Here is a 16,751-nt window from a genome sequence, read left to right as displayed (position 1 = left end):
GTATGATGCGAACACATCGCTATCGTTTATCCCACCCTCCTCCTCGCCGTCGTCGTCATCGTCGTTGTTCACTTCCTATCCGAAAGAATTCACAATGGGACGTGGCCTCAACGTGCCACCTAGGCCGGCCAGGCAAGCGGTCTGGTAACGTTACCGCCACCTCGCCACAAATAGTACGTTGCCGTCTAACAATTGATCGCTGGTTGTGAGTCGCCAATTTCCCGACAATCCCAGCAAGCCACGGTTAATGGCAGGAGGAGTGGGAGAAACTAACGATAATGCACGAGCACAATTTTACAAACTCGAATCGGATTGCTCCTCTGCGGTTGTGGCGGCGGCGACGACCGGCGTCATGTGCAGCGAGCGACGGCCCTGTCCTCGTGGTCAGTGCCCTGATTATAGCTGAGATTGGGTGGATTCCTTCACACGCAGCTCACGGAAAAACCACGCGAATTCACTGATGTATTCACGAGACGGAACGTGCACACCGCATCCCGTTCGCAAACAGGATTGAGTCTTTTTGGATAGAGGGAAGACAGTTTCACCCGTTGTACTCATTCACCACACGATGTTTTTTTTTTTAAATTAACCTCGTTTTTTATCAAAACGGCTCAATGTGAATGTAATCATTGTCACCATCGTGACTCCAGCCACGTTAGAATGCAGAATCACCGGCACAGACAATTAACGGCGGCGCGATTGAGCCGGGGAGTGTTATGTTCGCGTGATGTTTTAGAATGGCGAGAAAACATTTGGCACAATCGGGGGCTTAATTTCACCTGGGTCTATCTGGGTTGATGACTTGAAATATATTTATGTACCCAGCACACCACATCCAGTATACCCCGTGCTATGGCTCTTACTTGTCCACTCCAGTGTTACACCAGAGAACGGAAAAAAGACGAACAATACAAAGGCAATCCAAGTAATGAAGTATTAATAGCTCTGGTTGAGCATTTTAAAAAAAAATTTGATACTGGCCCATCGATAAAAAAAATAGTTGAGTTCTTCTTCTTTCATATGTCAGCTGCAGCGGAGTGTGTCGCTGTTTAGTTTAGTCAACGGGCCAGTTTAGTTTATAGACCACCACTGAGTGAATTGTCACAAACAACATTCTGTAGACAAATAGCCCCCCCCCCCCAAGCCACCGGCATAGGAATGTGGAATTTCCACTGTGTGCCTACCCTTGAGCGGTGGTGCGGGCCTGTGGGGGGGCTGGGGGGGGGGTGTGTGGAGCAAGCGGTGCGCTGACTGAGGGGTCCTCTCCCACGCTGTGCCGCCCGTGCGGGGCAGGGGGACGACTTCGCGGTGGAGTACGGCACCAACGAGGAGGAGCACGACTTCGACCGCTTGGACGACTACAAGGATTACGACTACGGATACAACCCCACGGCCGGCAGGGCCAAGGGCGAGGCCGGCGCAGAGCTGCCCAGCATCATTGAGACGGGGGAGGTGAGCGGCCAACGCTTCCCCAGCCACTCACTCTGCTCACCCTCCTCTGCTCCTCCGCTCCTACCCGACTGCTCCATGTCTCCCCCTCTTCCCACTCATCCTCCTTCACTCCTGGATTGTCTTACCTCCTCCTGAGCCTCCATCGCTCCTCCATCGCTCCTGATCTTCCTGTGGCCCCCTCTCTCTGCTGCACCCATCTCGCTGCCGCGTCCCGGACGCTTTCACGCGAGTTTTGAGCTCCGTCAGGCAGAACAGCTCATCGATATTCACGCTCAGAAGCACCACCACGGTGATATGTAGCCGTAACTGCTGTACGGTGTGTCTTAATGCATCTACGGTACGCTACGAAATGCATTCTGGGAGTGATCACTACACCCTATTCTCGTTTGTTGAGCACATTGTTAATACCGCATTTGTTTTTCAGACGTCGTATTTTGGTTCTGTAGTTACTTCACTCCTTAGTAGTCACCTCACATGCCACCTTTGTGTACCTTGAGATACACTGCAAGGGAGGCTCAGTGCCTTGTCAATGTGCCATTGTATGGAGGGACTACTGCTGCGTGGCGCTGTCTTGGTGTGGTCTGCGACTCTTTTGCTGCTTTTGCTGCCTTGGCCAAGCTTGATAAATCAGACTTACAAAACATTTTTAATTTTATTTACTTTGACATTTATATTTAGTGATTTTCTTGCCTTTTGTTCTGTTTTGCACTCTTATCGTTAAACTATCGTATTGTTGTTGTATTGCTTGTTGCTATAGCTTTGCTGACCCACCCCTACTGGACATCTGTGAAGTAGAGACTCATAAACGACTTATCGTATTCCTCCTCCTGCAAAGATCCCGATTTCAAGAATAAACCATGAGATTATGATGTTTGTGATTTTTTTTTCATCGTAATTTTAGTCCGTGCTGATAGTCGTTCCTCTGTTGTCTGTCTCCAGGCCTTCGGTGGACACAAAGGAGAGAAAGGCCAGAAGGGAGAACCGGCGATTGTGGAACCCGTAAGAGAGTTATTTCGTTGTTTTTTCCCACTTCAACGTGCTAAGTGTTATAATTGTTTTTTTGCCCTTCTATCTGGCAACAAAACTGACACCTTTTTTACAAGGAGTCATGTTTGCATAGACCACCGCCAAAAGGTGTCATCTGGTCCAACACCATGTGAGACTAGGCTCTAAGGAAAGCTGTCTCGGGTGTGGACCAATCAACTTCAAGGACAGTGCATACATCATCAGAGTTATGTTTTTTGTTTGCATTATGACTGCAGGTATTGTGATCTATGCAAACATGACTCCTTGTAAAAAAAAAGGTGTCAGTTTTGTTGCCAGATAGAAGGGTAAAACACCAATTATCATATTTTTTACTGGCAAATGAGGTTCCAATGGTGTGCTAAGTGTTTTTCACTCATTTTCAGAGGGGTTCACTTTCGCCGATAATACATCACCAGTGTGTGGGCCTTGCCTGGGGCCCGCGGGCCTTGCAATGAAGAACGCTGTCTTAGACGCACCACTTTAAGACGTCAATATTAACAGCGGCCAGTGTTGCACTGAAATGAAAGCACGTGGTCTACGATTTTTGTTTTAAGATAAAGGCCTGCTTGATGGACTGGCTGTTGCATTTGATTTCCTCTCTCAAACAGGGAATGCTTTTTGAGGGACCTTCAGGCCTTGAGGGACCTATGGTGAGTTCTACATTATTATTTATTATTAAGCATATTTATATCCACACATGGACACCCACATAGCAGATTGAATAAAAATTAAGGAAGCATGCAAAGAAGTGTGGAGAGGTTACATGCTTGCGATTACGCGGAGAGACGGAAAGAAGGAATGCATGGATCCGGGTCCGAATGTAAATCGTAGACATCATCTGAGACGCCATCTGGGACTGTTCAGGATAGCCAATGGGCTTGGGTGGGGCGCTTCGCTCGAACGGACGATGGTTCATGGGTGAGCGCTGCAACAGAACGGCAGCTAAAGGTGGGAAACGCGCGTGAGATGACGACAACCACAGTGCAGATGGGGCGATGTGAGGTAGCTCGTGTGCAGGAGGGAGATCAATGGCTGTGGCATCACAGGGCCACGGTGAATGACATGGCCAGCCCTTTATCCCAGCAGTAGATAGACCACGGTTGGTGTACATGACACCTCATGGCTTTGGTTGGGTGTCAGTGTGTCTGGAGCACTCGGCTCACAGAAGCAGCCAAGGTCAAATCTTGAATGGAGGTCTACTCAGCTAATCATCATCATCATCATCATGTAGGAAGTAAAAGTAATTTGTGCTGTGGATAAACTGTCACCTGTTATAGGAATGTGGAATTTCCACTGCTGACTCAGAGCCATCAAATGGAGTGTTTTACATTTATTTATTTCATTAACACAGTTGCTGAGCACACAAAGTTCACACAATGCCCAAATGGAAAAAAAATACAAAGCGGACAACAACGAACAGCACCGCCATCAAGTTGTAATAGAGTGTAACACGTTTCCTGAATTGAGCAAGGTTGTTGTTGTTGTCTGTCGTCGTTTTATAAAAGCTTAGGGGTGTATAAGATAAACGATGGCAGGGAATACCAAAGTCAAACGGTGGGCATGGTGCCCTGACGTGCGCCGTGGTGGTTGAGCGCGGCGCGGAAGAGACAGAAGTCAGTCGAGGCGGCCGGGTCCACGAGACGGGTGGAGGTCGAGCGTGGACGAGGGTAGCCCCCCCCCCCCGCCCCCCCCCCGGGGGTCACTGGACCCACGGCCCTGGTTTGCTGCCTACCACCCACCCGCCCGACCCCTACAACCACCTTACCGGGCGCTCATTAATAAAGCGGCACAGCACGAGGAAGCTTGGGGTACCCGCCATCTATCTAAACTGCAACGCCACCGCACTTTTGTCCATCCGTTGGCGCGGCAGTCATTGCGATTGACATTTGGTCACGATTTATTTCATCGAGGTCCAAGGGCGATGAGTCAGAACGTGTTAATGATGGACTTAAACAAGGCTTTTTATTTTTAGTAAAAACACCCCAAATCAACATTCAGTGGGAGGTTGTTCATCATCATCTGCTGCCCCTTTGACCTGGAACTCCTTTCCCGCAGACATCCGTGCTGTCGACTCCCTACTGCAGTCCAAACTCAAGACCTTACATATCTCCTCTGCGTGTGACTGACTGCCTCTCTCTACCTATAAAATCAATGTGCCCAGTGTTCTGTGCAGCGTCTTTGAGATGCGGTCGCACTCTGGAGGCTATACAAAATCCAAATTGTAAACTGTCCATGTATTCGTATGCTGCCTAATCTCTGCACGGTGACAGGGCTGTAATTGGCAGGCAAGGAGATTCGTAGACAAGTTTGGTTCGTTATATAACGTCGTCCACGTGGCTACGTGGGAGAGCGAGTGGTTTGGGTGGGGGGCTTGCTCAGCCCCATCATTCCTCCGGAGTAAGTAAAATAAGTAACGCTTCGTTGTTCTAATTTATAAGTGGTGGTCCTATGGATATACCTGCTCCTGTCATAGGAATGTGGAATTGCACCACTGGCTCCGGGCTGTAAATGGGAGATGATCACCACCTCATTGCTCGTTTGATCAGGACACAACGTTGGCTTTTTATCGTGTGTATATAAATACACACAGAGATATCTGATGAAATGTAGTCATTCTCATCTCATGACACGTAGTAATGCCATTTTGGCAGATAGTGCGCTTCAATTAATGATTCTCCGCAATCTCTCTCTGCATCAGCTGACGCGGGGCCCAGTGCTAAGCAGTTCTTCCGTAGTCTTCTTCCACAGTGTCCATCTGTTCAGTCCGTTTCCATTCCCGTGACAACCAGAACCACTCCCACCTTCCCAGCAGTCATAGAACACCCCTCTCCCTGAGGCGCCTCTCTGAGGCTGGTGTTGTCACCTTGTTCTTGTCGTCTTGTCGCTTGCTGTGAAATCCATGCAACTCTTTGCTTGTGGAAGGGGAGTCCGCCCGAGTCGACCATTGGGAGGTTTACGCGATGCGGGTCGTAACACCAACGCACTCGTGCCAAGCTCAATCTCCAAGCGTCCCGAACTCACGTCACGCGCCCCTTTATCACTGATTTTCAGGCCTTCTTTGAAGATTTTCAACTGCCCCCTAAACTCCTGGCCAATCGCCGACCCTAGATTGAAAACTAATTTCTTCAGAAGTGCTTTTGTGTTTGCTTTGTTGTCCTTCGCCCGCACCTCCGATTGGCACGGATGGCTACGTACGGTGCGAAAGAAGTTCAAAGTACACACATACAACCCTGCTCTCCAATGGCCTTCAAACTCTAAGCCAATCAGGACGAACCGCTAGGCACTCAACCAATCAGCGTGGCCCTATACGTCACTCGTCACTGCCGTACGGGCGGCTGGCCAATGGCAACGCGCCCCGCCGATTTCAAACGGCGAAGCCGTTGGGAATCGCTCTTAACGGAGAATTATATGGTAGATGAGGTAGGCTTTTTGGCGACCTTTTCACTTGTAGTCTTGGTCATCGCCCAAGTTTTTGATGAACATAGCAGGACTGGTAGAGGAGCGGTGATGCTGCGGTGGTTAGCGTAATGCGCTGTGACCCCATCGACCGAAGTTTGCTTCGCAGCCACGGCTGACATCAGTGGCGAGCGAGAGTTGAACCGGACCGGTGTCCCTCCGCCCTTCACTAACCCACACTGACCAACAATGGTGAAGTATAATTAGAACAACTCCCATGACTGTACATGGTGTGGAGAAGCCTTCATCCAGCAGTGGATTGACAAAGCTCCATAAATTATTGTAAATGTCCTATTAAGATTGAAACAAAGCAGATGGTACAAAACTGATCTTACCTTGGAGTTTTTTAGTTTGACCTTCATTGATCTGCAGAGCACTTAACCACACCGCACATTCATTCTGTAGCTGTTACGGCGCATGGCGAGCGCCTCCAATTCCATTGTTAAATTCCCTCTCCATGCTGTTGGACACCGAGCGTGTCTTGTTTCATAGCACACCTTCATGTGGAGCAACCCAGGGCACTTTACAATAAATAAATAGACTCGGAGAGAGCCATTGGCCAATCAGTGCAGCGCAAAGACAAACCTAGCGCCCCATGCCCTGAGAAGCCCGACGTGAGTTTGAAGCTCGGTTAATGACGAAGAAAAAGGCTTGAAGGTGACTTCGAGGCGTTGTTGTTGTTGTTTTTGCACTCCAGTGACATGGCTGCGGTGTCAAGCCCATTCGTTTTTGAATACGAGGAGAGCAGTGACATCACGAAAGCAATTATGAAGTAAAATATCAACTTCACTGAGGTTCTAGACTGCATTCACTCAGGACTCCTCTGCAAGAGAAGATGAAGGTTGCGTTCTGCCGCTGCGTTGGCACTCCCGGTTGTGACGCTGCACGGCTTTCCGATGCATTTTAGGGTCACACCGCGTGCAGTCTGGCGCGTGACGTCCCGACGTTTCGCCCCACGTGCCGGGAGCTCTCTCGAATGTCGGTTGCACAGACGAAGCTCCGAGCTACCTGGAGCGAAACGTCTGACGTCATGGCGAAACGCCACGTGGCACAACCCAAAACCATATCGGGGTGCTGTCATCTGCAGTTGGCATTGCCACTGCAAACCATTGGATTGTCGGAGCGCGTAGTACTGAGGCCCGCGTGGCTTTGTGGTTTTAATCGCCGGCATGTCTCGCGCTCCGTGTCGTTTGGCAGGGCTTCCCAGGACCTCCCGGTCCCCACGGCCCTGCAGGACCCTCCGGAGACCCTGGAGAGAGAGTGAGTTTCATCGTCGCAGGCTTGCACGCGCTCTTGTCCCTGCTTGTGGGCGGCAGGGTGACAGCGTGGTCGTAGGCACACGTGCCTCGCAGCAAGACGAGCCTGCGGTCTATTCCTGTCTCGGGCAAATATCTGCATGCAGTTTGTATGTTCTCCCTATTGTTACGAGCGGGTTTGCTCCAGAATCTCCGGTTTCCTCCTATAGCTAAATAAAAAAAAACTGTATGATGTAAACTAAAACTAATCATTCTTTTTATTTTACCAGGTAAGGCCCACTAAGCTACGTAGCTCTTTTTTAGAGGCGACCTGGCCATAAATGATAGCTCAACGAAGTGGCGTATCATCATATGGAAATTGACAGCAGCCAAATATTCTAAACGCATGTTTTTAAATGTGTGGGGGGGGGGGGGACCGGAGGAACCACAGAAAAAGCTCTGCGACTACAGGGAGAACACGCAAACTGCAAATATACAGGGGTCAGAGTCGGGATCGAACCCACGGCCTCCTGTATACCAGGCGAGGTAGTTAACATCTCACCACCGTGACACTCCTGGCATTGGGCAAAATATCCTAAAGCTAAAAAATTACTCAAATGGGATCGCAAACAGCATCAGCAGCAAAATCGCCCCTGACTGTGAAAACTTGGCAGGACCCTCCTGAAAACGAGTCTTGAGACTCGTTGAGGCTCTCTTGGGTAAACAAGCAGAATAACAAAAATAATAAAATCTCTGACATGCTTCCATCTGGCACCGAGTCTCAGCGGTCAGAGGAGTTGAGTCACCATTGGAAGGGTTGTAAATTTTTATCCCAAATAAGGGATCGGTTTGGCCCATCATCCCTCAGTTGGCCTGTTAAATATACCACTGCTGTGCGCAATGAAGATGTCGGTCCACGTCAAAGGAATGTGGAATTGCCGCCACTGGTTTAACGGCGCTAATGGAGATGTCACTTTAACGCGCTCAGTCAAGTGCTGCCCACAACCCCCCCAAGTTTCAATTAAAAAAAAGCGTTCACTGGGCTGGATATTACTTCATTGAGTCTCATCACTAGGGTGCAGTTGGTTAGTAGGCATTGCCCAATGTGTGCTGACGTTTATGTGGTGCTGCTGATGGCGGTGATGTTGATGTGGTGCTGCTGATGGTGGTGATGTTGCTGCTCGCTTTCAAGCTACCTTTGCTGCTATGGTTGCAGCAAATGCTGATGCTGTTACTGATGACGATGGTGGTGATGGATGATGATGTTGGTATTGCTGTGACTGATGATGATGTTGCTGCTGCAGATAATGATAATTTTGCTTCATCTGATATTGGTAATGTTGAGGATGAAGTTGCTTCTACTGATGATGATTGTGATGTTTTTTGTTGCTGATGATGATAATGATGCTGTTACTCTGCTGCTAATGATGACGATGGTGCAGTTGATGCTGCAGCCGTTATTGACGATAACGATGTTTTTGCTGCTGACGATGTTGCTGCCACTGACGATGTTGCTGCCACTGACGATGTTGCTGCCACTGATGATGTTGCTGCCACTGATGATGACGATGATGATGATTATGTCGACCGTGTGCAGGGCCTTCCCGGTCGCGCTGGGTTACCAGGTGCCGATGGACTCCCGGGGCCCCCTGGGACTGTCCTCATGTTGCCGGTGAGTCCTCTGCTCACTCGCCTCCGTCTGTGCGTCTGTGTGCCCGCGTCTTTGTCTTCCGTGTGTATTTATTTGTGGGGAGCAGGAGTGCCGTGGCTATCTCGTTGCGCTACGAACCCCGGCGACCCGAGTTAGATTGCCGCTCACGGCCAACGCCAGCGACGATTATCTGAACCGGTTCTGGGCCTCCCCAAGGTCGACTCAGTCTCAAATGAGTACCTGGTGCGGTGTGTAAACATCGCCACTCGGGAGACAAAGGCGGCCGGGCGCGGTGCTGGTCACCCAACCCTTCGTGAGCTGTGCCGGCCTTGATAGCTGGTGCTCGCTGCTAACAGCGCTTGTCCAAAAGGTCTGTTAAAGGCTGTATGGGGGATCTCTGTCTGTGTGTTTTAATGTATTTGGGTGTAATGAATGTGCCAGTGTGTGTATTAACGCATGTGTCTGCACGTGTATTTTTATTCCCCCTAGTTCCGGTTTGGAGGTGGAGGTGGTGAGGGTGGAAAGGGCCCAGCAGTTTCAAATCAGGAGGCCCAGGCTCAAGCCATCCTACAGCAAGCACGGGTAAGGGCCACTCCACCATCGCTCACGCACAGTGACCAGTGTGTCGATCCAGACGTCGGCCAGGACAACCTCCGACTGTCGTGGCGGTGACGCGGCCTGCCGGTAGCACCGGGTCATGTCGCTTGCTGCGGAGGTTCACGGTTTTCGAATTCGGTGGCGGCCGCCGCCCTGGTTAATGCTGTGGGCGTAGTAGCCATGTTGACGAGCAGCGACCACTTCACGGTGGACATTAAAAGATCCAACCGATGTAATTCGCAAGAGCAGGCCCATCGTGCGTCGCGGGTGTCATGGTCCCTAGTTGGCAAGTTAAAAAAATTACACCACGAATCGTGGTTATACACACGGCAATCATTGGCCCCCACTGGCACACTAATGCAAATGTGACTGTCCTGGTGTCTTTGTGTTGTAAACTTGAACTTGAGCGGCCCCCTCGTGTCAATAAAAAGGCCGAGGTCATGGCTGCCATTCGTGGCAGCTCGCAGTGGTGGAATCATCCCATCAGCTGCTTGCTCGACAGCAGAAAGCCTGGGACTCAAATCAGACTCTGCCGTATACGACCCGTCAGCCAAACGTGGCAGCAGCTATCCAGACTGCCTTGGGCCAAGCTTCACAGGCAGCAGTCCGGATAGCTTGGCCAGGCTATGGGCATTTTGGCGACATGATGGTTTGCGTGCCACCCTTATGGAGCTGCCCAGCAGACAGCCGTCCCTGCACGTTGATGAGGACGGCGCCTTGGTAGCGGACAGAAGGTGAAGCGGGACTGCTGCTTGAACTGGACGAAGTGGTGATCAAGCGGTTGAGTTGCTTCAATATCGACATTGCATAGTAACACAATAAGGAGAAGAAGGAGACTCGTTCACAACACATCCACTTTCCCACGTCCGCTCGGGTGATTGCAACGCAGACGTTTGCCTCCTCGGCCAGCATTTCAGGAGCTAAGCAATGCAGGAGCTTTGCTGGCTCTGTGTCTCCAACATGGGTGCCGACCACACAGAGCACTCAAAACCAGGGGGTTAAAATCCCGCTCGTTTTTTAGCGTCCGTAGCTCAATACCTCAAACACCACGTAGCTGTCGGGCTTTCGCGACCACTATTATGCATAATAGAGGGTTTTCTAGGTTAGATCATGTAAATATAAATGTGTCGTTAAACCCGCCACAACCAGACACAGCCAATTCGTAAGGCTGTGGTCACGTAAACAGAACGTGCCAATTCGTTACCAGTTCAGCACTCACCGGTTGGGTGTTAAAGAGTAAACCGGCCACAATATTTACAATTCGAGTACCGTGACCTTGGTAATTACAACAACCAGCATCATCAGGCGACAGCCACAGAGTTGTGGAGAAATCCTCCTGCTTCGGTCTTTAATAGCGGGATAAATCAGGTGCGAAGGCCAGGGGGTGGGGAGCGTGGGGTTAATGGATGCATATGAATTACAATGGGTAGCTATTACTGGTTGGGTTATTCATAGGGTAATCAACATACATTATGCACGCACATCATGTTTTCTGCTCACAGCTAATCACCTCTATTATGGAATGTGTGTTCAGTTTGTTGTCCTTTCCCCGGCACCTCCGATTAGCTACGTGCGGTGATTATGCACAACCATGGACAGGAATAGAACCGAGATGTCCACGATTGTGGGTGCAGCGTGTGAAACACCACCAACCACCACCACCACCACCACCACCGCACCACCTCCGATGAGCACGGTAGTCCACGTGCGGTGCGAAAGGCGTGCAACATACGCATGTGCATCCGTACATTATGACGTTCCTGAAAGGCACCAAGATGGTACTTGAACCCAGCACGCCAGAGGCGCATCGTGTCGAAATGTTTGAGCTCTTCGTACAAATGCGGGTCGGCGTGTTTGACGTCCACCGCGACCCGCACGCTGAGCAGCGACAGCCAGGGCTGCCCGCCACCGCTGGGCCAAAGCCCGCTTCGTGTGCGCGCGTGCGTACACATTGGACTTCTTTCGCGCCGTACGTAGCCAACTGTGCTCATCGGGTGGCCGACTCGTGCAGTAGACTGCGTATATCGGTCCACCTTGCCGGTCCCGTTTACCTTTGCATTGCTGGAAAAGTCCGAATGAAACATTTGTACGAACGGTTGAAATATTTTGAAACGCCACACCTCCGCCGTGCTGGGTTCGAGTACCGTCTGTGTGCCTTTCAGGAATCTCATATAATGTACGGATGTTTGTTGTGTGTGCGTGTACACGTATGTTGAACGTACGTAGCCAACCGAGCTAATCGGAGGTGGTGTGGTGGTGTTTCACACACTGCGCCCACATTCGTGGATGTCCAGGTTCAATCCCTTCCCATGGTGTGCATCATCACTGCATGTAGCCAACCGCGCTAATCGGAGGGGCAGGGGGAAATGACAACAAACTAAATACAAAAAGTTATTTTTTGTAAGTATTTTTTTTTCTTCTTGGTTCTTTCGATAAAGTCACGTAGAATGGAAATAATAAAATAATAAAACATCATAAAATAATTCTCACGACGTTTCGGCCACAACGCAAGCAGCCGTCTTCAGGTGAAGAACAGGTCTGTCGAGAAGACAGAGTCTGAATGACTCTTTACCGAAAGAACCAAGAAGATGAATCCCTGCAGTCACGAAAGCTTTAAATCGAATTTTTTTTTATTTTTAAAGAGCCCGGTTAAAAGGCACGAACCGCAATAATTGAGCGGAGAGGTGGTGGTACAGAAATTCTGCGGACGACCGAAGTCCAACCTCAGTGCTCCTGGCTGGGTTCTGGGTTCTGGGGAAGAAGTTGGGGCTCACTGCCCCCATCCGAGCCGGGACTACGAGCAGCGGGCTGCGCAGGTCGCAACAAGCAGCTCTAAAGCAACGAGTTTGCAATGTAGATTGAATGCACCGTGCGTCTGCGGAGTAATATAACGGAACGTGTAACGTGACTTGGCACACTGTAATTTTGGAAGTCTAAACACAGCCAAGACGATTGCCTAACGACTGCATAGCTCCGGGAATTAATGTCACGGCGTATAACGCTAATTATTACCATCCATTGCGGGCCTATCCTGAAGGTAACGGCAGGGCGCCCCGAATCACGGCGAGGGGGTAAAGAGGTGGCGCTCGTGTTGAACGTAGCGATAACTTACGAGGTTAACGCTGGTTAACCTCTCGGGATGCATTGCCTTCAGCTTAGAGATTGGCTCTTACTTGTCAGAGCAATGGTCATCATCGTCGTCATCACGTGTGACTTGATATCACACCTCACACGAGTCCCAATGTGCCGACGTAATTAAGAAGCCGATTTGAACAGAACCCTTCACAGAAGTAACACTCATTGACTTGGACTCACAATAAGTTGTATGTGAGTCTAACGGGTCTGCGTGCGAGTCTATGTGTCTTTGTAAGTTTATGGGTCTGTGTGAGTCTTTTGGTCTCTTTGTTACAGTATGGGTCTCTGTGTGAGTCATAGGTAGCCACACACATGAGCCTAGAATCACAACAAGTTTCCAGGACAACAAATGCATAACACTGGATACACTGCTGTGAACTAACACGTTGAACAACTCAAGTGCAGTGACATCATCGTACGCTAAGTATTGTGCCAGTTTCAAAAGAGGTGAAATTTCAACTTCCTCTTGAATCGGTATATATTCCTAAAACAAAAAAACGATACGATTAGGGAGCAGATTCCAAAGCTGTGGTGTCATTACAGGCAAGGCCCTGTCAACTGAGACCCTGGGTTCTAATACCGGGTTCTAATTTGGGCTTCAACCACCAGTGATATAAACAAAAACTGATTCTCAGCGAGTTTATGGTTTCAGCCAAGTTAACAATGACTGCAGGGAAAACTTTTTGACGATGTTCGCCTCGTCACTTGCTGTTTGCTTTAGTCCAGCTGTAATGGCCACCACATTGGTTTGATTGCCACGTGACAGCACCGCTCTTGTTTGAATGGCTCCAATAAAGGCGCTGCACCATCTGGTCTTGGGTGCACGGTAAATTGAAGGGTCTTCAAAAGCGGTTCTGCAGTGTCATTTTCTCGGGACCGCCGTCAAGTTTGATGGCAGACCGCGCCACGTGCAGGGAGGCACCCCGCTCGTGCGCACGCGGTATCACGAAGCGGCCTTTAACCATAATTACGTTTTGTTTGTGCTAGATCGCTTAAGTATAGATGCGTCGTTAACCCGCATCAACCCGACACAGCCAACCAGTAAGGTTTGTCACGTAAACAAAACGTGCCAATAAGTTACTACTTCTGCACACCGCTGTGTTGGAGAGTAAATCCACAACGTTTACAATTTGAGTGCCGTGGCGTTTCGCCGCTCATCACATCGAGCGTCATCGGGCGTATTTTGCATCTTAGATTTTCTGACGAGGCCCTGGGAGCGACACTCCAAACGCAGCGGTGACCCCAACGCGCGCACAGCGCCGGACCGCGGCGGGCGATTAGATTCTATCGAGGATTCGACGAAGGCGCGACGATCACGTGGCCTTGCGAGCAGTCCCGAGCCTGCGTCTGGAGAGGCGTTGCGCTTTGCTGCGTCAAACATTCGCCGGAGAAACGGCGGGGACGGCAAAGGATTCGGTGAAAACCGCAGCAAAGTCTCTCGAAGCCTGAGCAGTCGGATGGAGATGCACTTTCGCTTCTGCAAAGTCAAAAGTGAATCGCCGCTCCAACGAGCACTGAGCCGTTGATGCTCATATATTCACAACCCTGAACCTGTGGTGGAAATTCCACATTTCTCTGGCGGTGGCCGTATCTATCCATAGGACAACCATTGTCGACTTTTCTCAAAAAGAGATACTAATTGTACCTACCCCAAGGGGATGATGGGCTGATGGGCTGAATCAACCTCCCCAACCAGGCTTTGAACTCGCAACCTTCCGATTGCGAGCTGCGCGCTCGAACGCTAGGCCACGTCGCAGTTGTGATTGCAGATGTTAGTTTTTTTTGCTTTAATAATAATATATTTACTTTGGATAACCTTTGTGGCTTACACCAATGTCTGGCTAACTCGGGTCTGGCTTTAAACGGTGTTTACTGTACATTGCCTATGAATAAGTTTAGCCCATTTCCAAGTAGTAGATTAATGATTACTTTTCACAGGTGGTCGAAAACATTTTGACAGCATTTCTAATGTGCACTGAAACCTCAACACACCGTAGAAATCTTGAGACAACTTGGAGAAAATCCAGAGAAACAGAAAACCCCACCCCCTCGCCAGACCTGGTCTGCCAGTGCCTTCCAGATGCCTCCACAGCTGAAGAAGAATCACCCGCAGGGATAGTGATTGTCTCCTGGTGACAACTGAGCGATGTTGCGATGTGAGCTCTTCGTGGTTTCTTCTTGTTGGGAATTAAAACCGCTACGATGATGATGATGACGGAACAAGCGCAATGCGCTTCAAGGGGATCGTGTAGAGAAATAACAGTTTCAACATCATCAACCCTGCCATTATCAACATCACCACTGTCATCATGAAGCTAGTCCCGTTGTTGGAGCTGACAGTGGTCTCTCAGCAGAGGCCTCCGCCTTCTCGCAAAGCCACCTCCGTCTCGTCAACCCACGGGATGAGGTCGCTCCTTCTCGGCTGCTGTTCCCGCTGTCTGGAATTCTCGCTCCTCATAAAACTTCGTGCAGAGGAGAGACTCCAGCCCCATTTGTTTTCATTTGCATCGAGCTAATCACCCCGCTCCCTGCGAAGCATCTGGAGATGCGATAGCATTTAGATACCATGGATAGATTAGGCTCTTGCCACAAGAATATGGAATTTACACCACCCCCTCTCGGCCAACCATGAGGATGAGGATTGCCCCAAGCTCGTTGAAGCAAATAAGTCTTTTTCTTGTAACTGCCTCAAAGCGTGTATGAAACAAAGAGTCCGTACAATTTTATGTGTGCTTAATAGATGTGCACACACACACACACTGACACGCGTGTGTGTGTGTACAAAATGTCTATGACACAATACTTTTGGAATTCAAGACTCTAATACAGTGAGGTCTTGTATAACAAGCACTTGCATCGGGATTTTTTTCAAGTTATTATAATAAGCAAGCCTCACTGAGGCTCAAGACTCATTTTCAGGAGGGTCTTGCTTGGAATTATTTGGCTAATTGAATAAAATAAAATGACCAGTATTTATTACCCGGGCGTGTGAACACGATTGGAGTGAACCCCCCAGTGAAAACTCATGAGGCTAAACCAGCAGCCTACTTGCTGTGCTGCCTGATTCTGTACTGCCGTGTTACAAAAATTCCCGAACGCGACTTACAATCGCCTTGTATTTTTGTTGGCCGTCAATTATTGGTTAAGTTCGGTGTATCCATTGCGAATTGCAAACACGCACAGCACACAAACACGTTCTACCCCGTGAATACATTCGCATTTAAACAGCGCAACGACAAAAACATCACAACCTCCTCGCACCGTCATATTTCACTCAAATCGCGGTGCATCCAACCGTCAACGATCGCGAACTTACGTTCGTACGCCGACAACGATCGTCAATTCCCCTCGCACGCTACGGCTAAATGCAGCCACGACTCTCTCCGTGTCGTCGCCGTCGTCGTCACCGCGACGTCGCTGAGCACCTCCGACGGATCTAGCGTCAGGAGGCCACGCCGACGTCTCCTCGCCGCTGCGCGTCTTGATCGCGTGCCCTTGTCGTGTTTGTGGTGTGGTGTGCGTGTCTCTGTGTGTGTGCCTGTGCACAGCTCGCGATGAGAGGCCCGCCTGGACCCCAAGGTTTGACTGGAAGACCTGGACCTCTGGTACAAAGTAACCCGTCGCGGGGGAAAAAGAGAAAAAAAAATCTCTCCGCAGACTCCGCCGTCTCCTGTTTTCGCTTTAACGCCTCGCGTCTAATAACCGGGTGGTGGTGGGGGGAAGGTTTATTTTTATCGTTGTCGTCATTGTGTCTGATTTGCGAATCGGTTACGTTTTTTTTCTTCAGAATAACCATCGTCGTCGTGATTGTGATTGCACTTAGAATGAACGTCGTGGCAAGTAGTTTTACACTTAACGTGAAGTGGTTGAAGCGGTGAATTGCCTGCTTTTACAGAAGTTAAATTATCCATTCGAATTAGCGTTTGCGTTAAAATTGGACGGGGGGGGGGGGTTGGGAGGCTGGGGGGGAGGCGCTGTGGTGGGAACACGCGACTCACAATCGTGAGGTCGGGCGAACAGGTCACCATGCGCTAGGTCATTGTCATCATCGTCGTCATCACCATTGTCATCATCACCGTCATCATCACCATCGTCATCATCATCACCATCGTCATCATCATCACCATCGTCATCATCTGCACCGTCATCATCATTGTCATTGTCATCATTACCCTCATCATCACCATCATCGTGATCAT

General features: G+C 49.8%; 1 protein-coding gene across 2 annotated transcripts in view; it reads left to right on the top strand.

Annotated features, from left to right (window-relative positions):
- Positions 1–16,751, top strand: part of LOC144734060 (uncharacterized) — a 258,027-nt gene that overhangs the window by 88,108 nt on the left and 153,168 nt on the right. For both annotated transcript variants that reach the window (XM_078616112.1, XM_078616111.1), the window contains exons 9-15: positions 1,294–1,452; positions 2,392–2,451; positions 3,087–3,128; positions 7,132–7,194; positions 8,767–8,841; positions 9,310–9,402; positions 16,101–16,157. In XM_078616112.1, coding sequence (XP_078472238.1) covers positions 1,294–1,452; positions 2,392–2,451; positions 3,087–3,128; positions 7,132–7,194; positions 8,767–8,841; positions 9,310–9,402; positions 16,101–16,157 — 549 coding nt within the window. The remainder of the gene's footprint in view (positions 1–1,293; positions 1,453–2,391; positions 2,452–3,086; positions 3,129–7,131; positions 7,195–8,766; positions 8,842–9,309; positions 9,403–16,100; positions 16,158–16,751) is intronic.

The sequence above is a fragment of the Lampetra planeri genome, chromosome 49, assembly GCF_965212315.1.
Source record: "Lampetra planeri chromosome 49, kcLamPlan1.2.h2, whole genome shotgun sequence".
Lineage (NCBI taxonomy): Eukaryota > Metazoa > Chordata > Hyperoartia > Petromyzontiformes > Petromyzontidae > Lampetra > Lampetra planeri.
The sequence above is the reverse complement of the archived record's forward strand: the minus strand, read 5'-3'. Positions and strand labels throughout refer to the sequence as shown.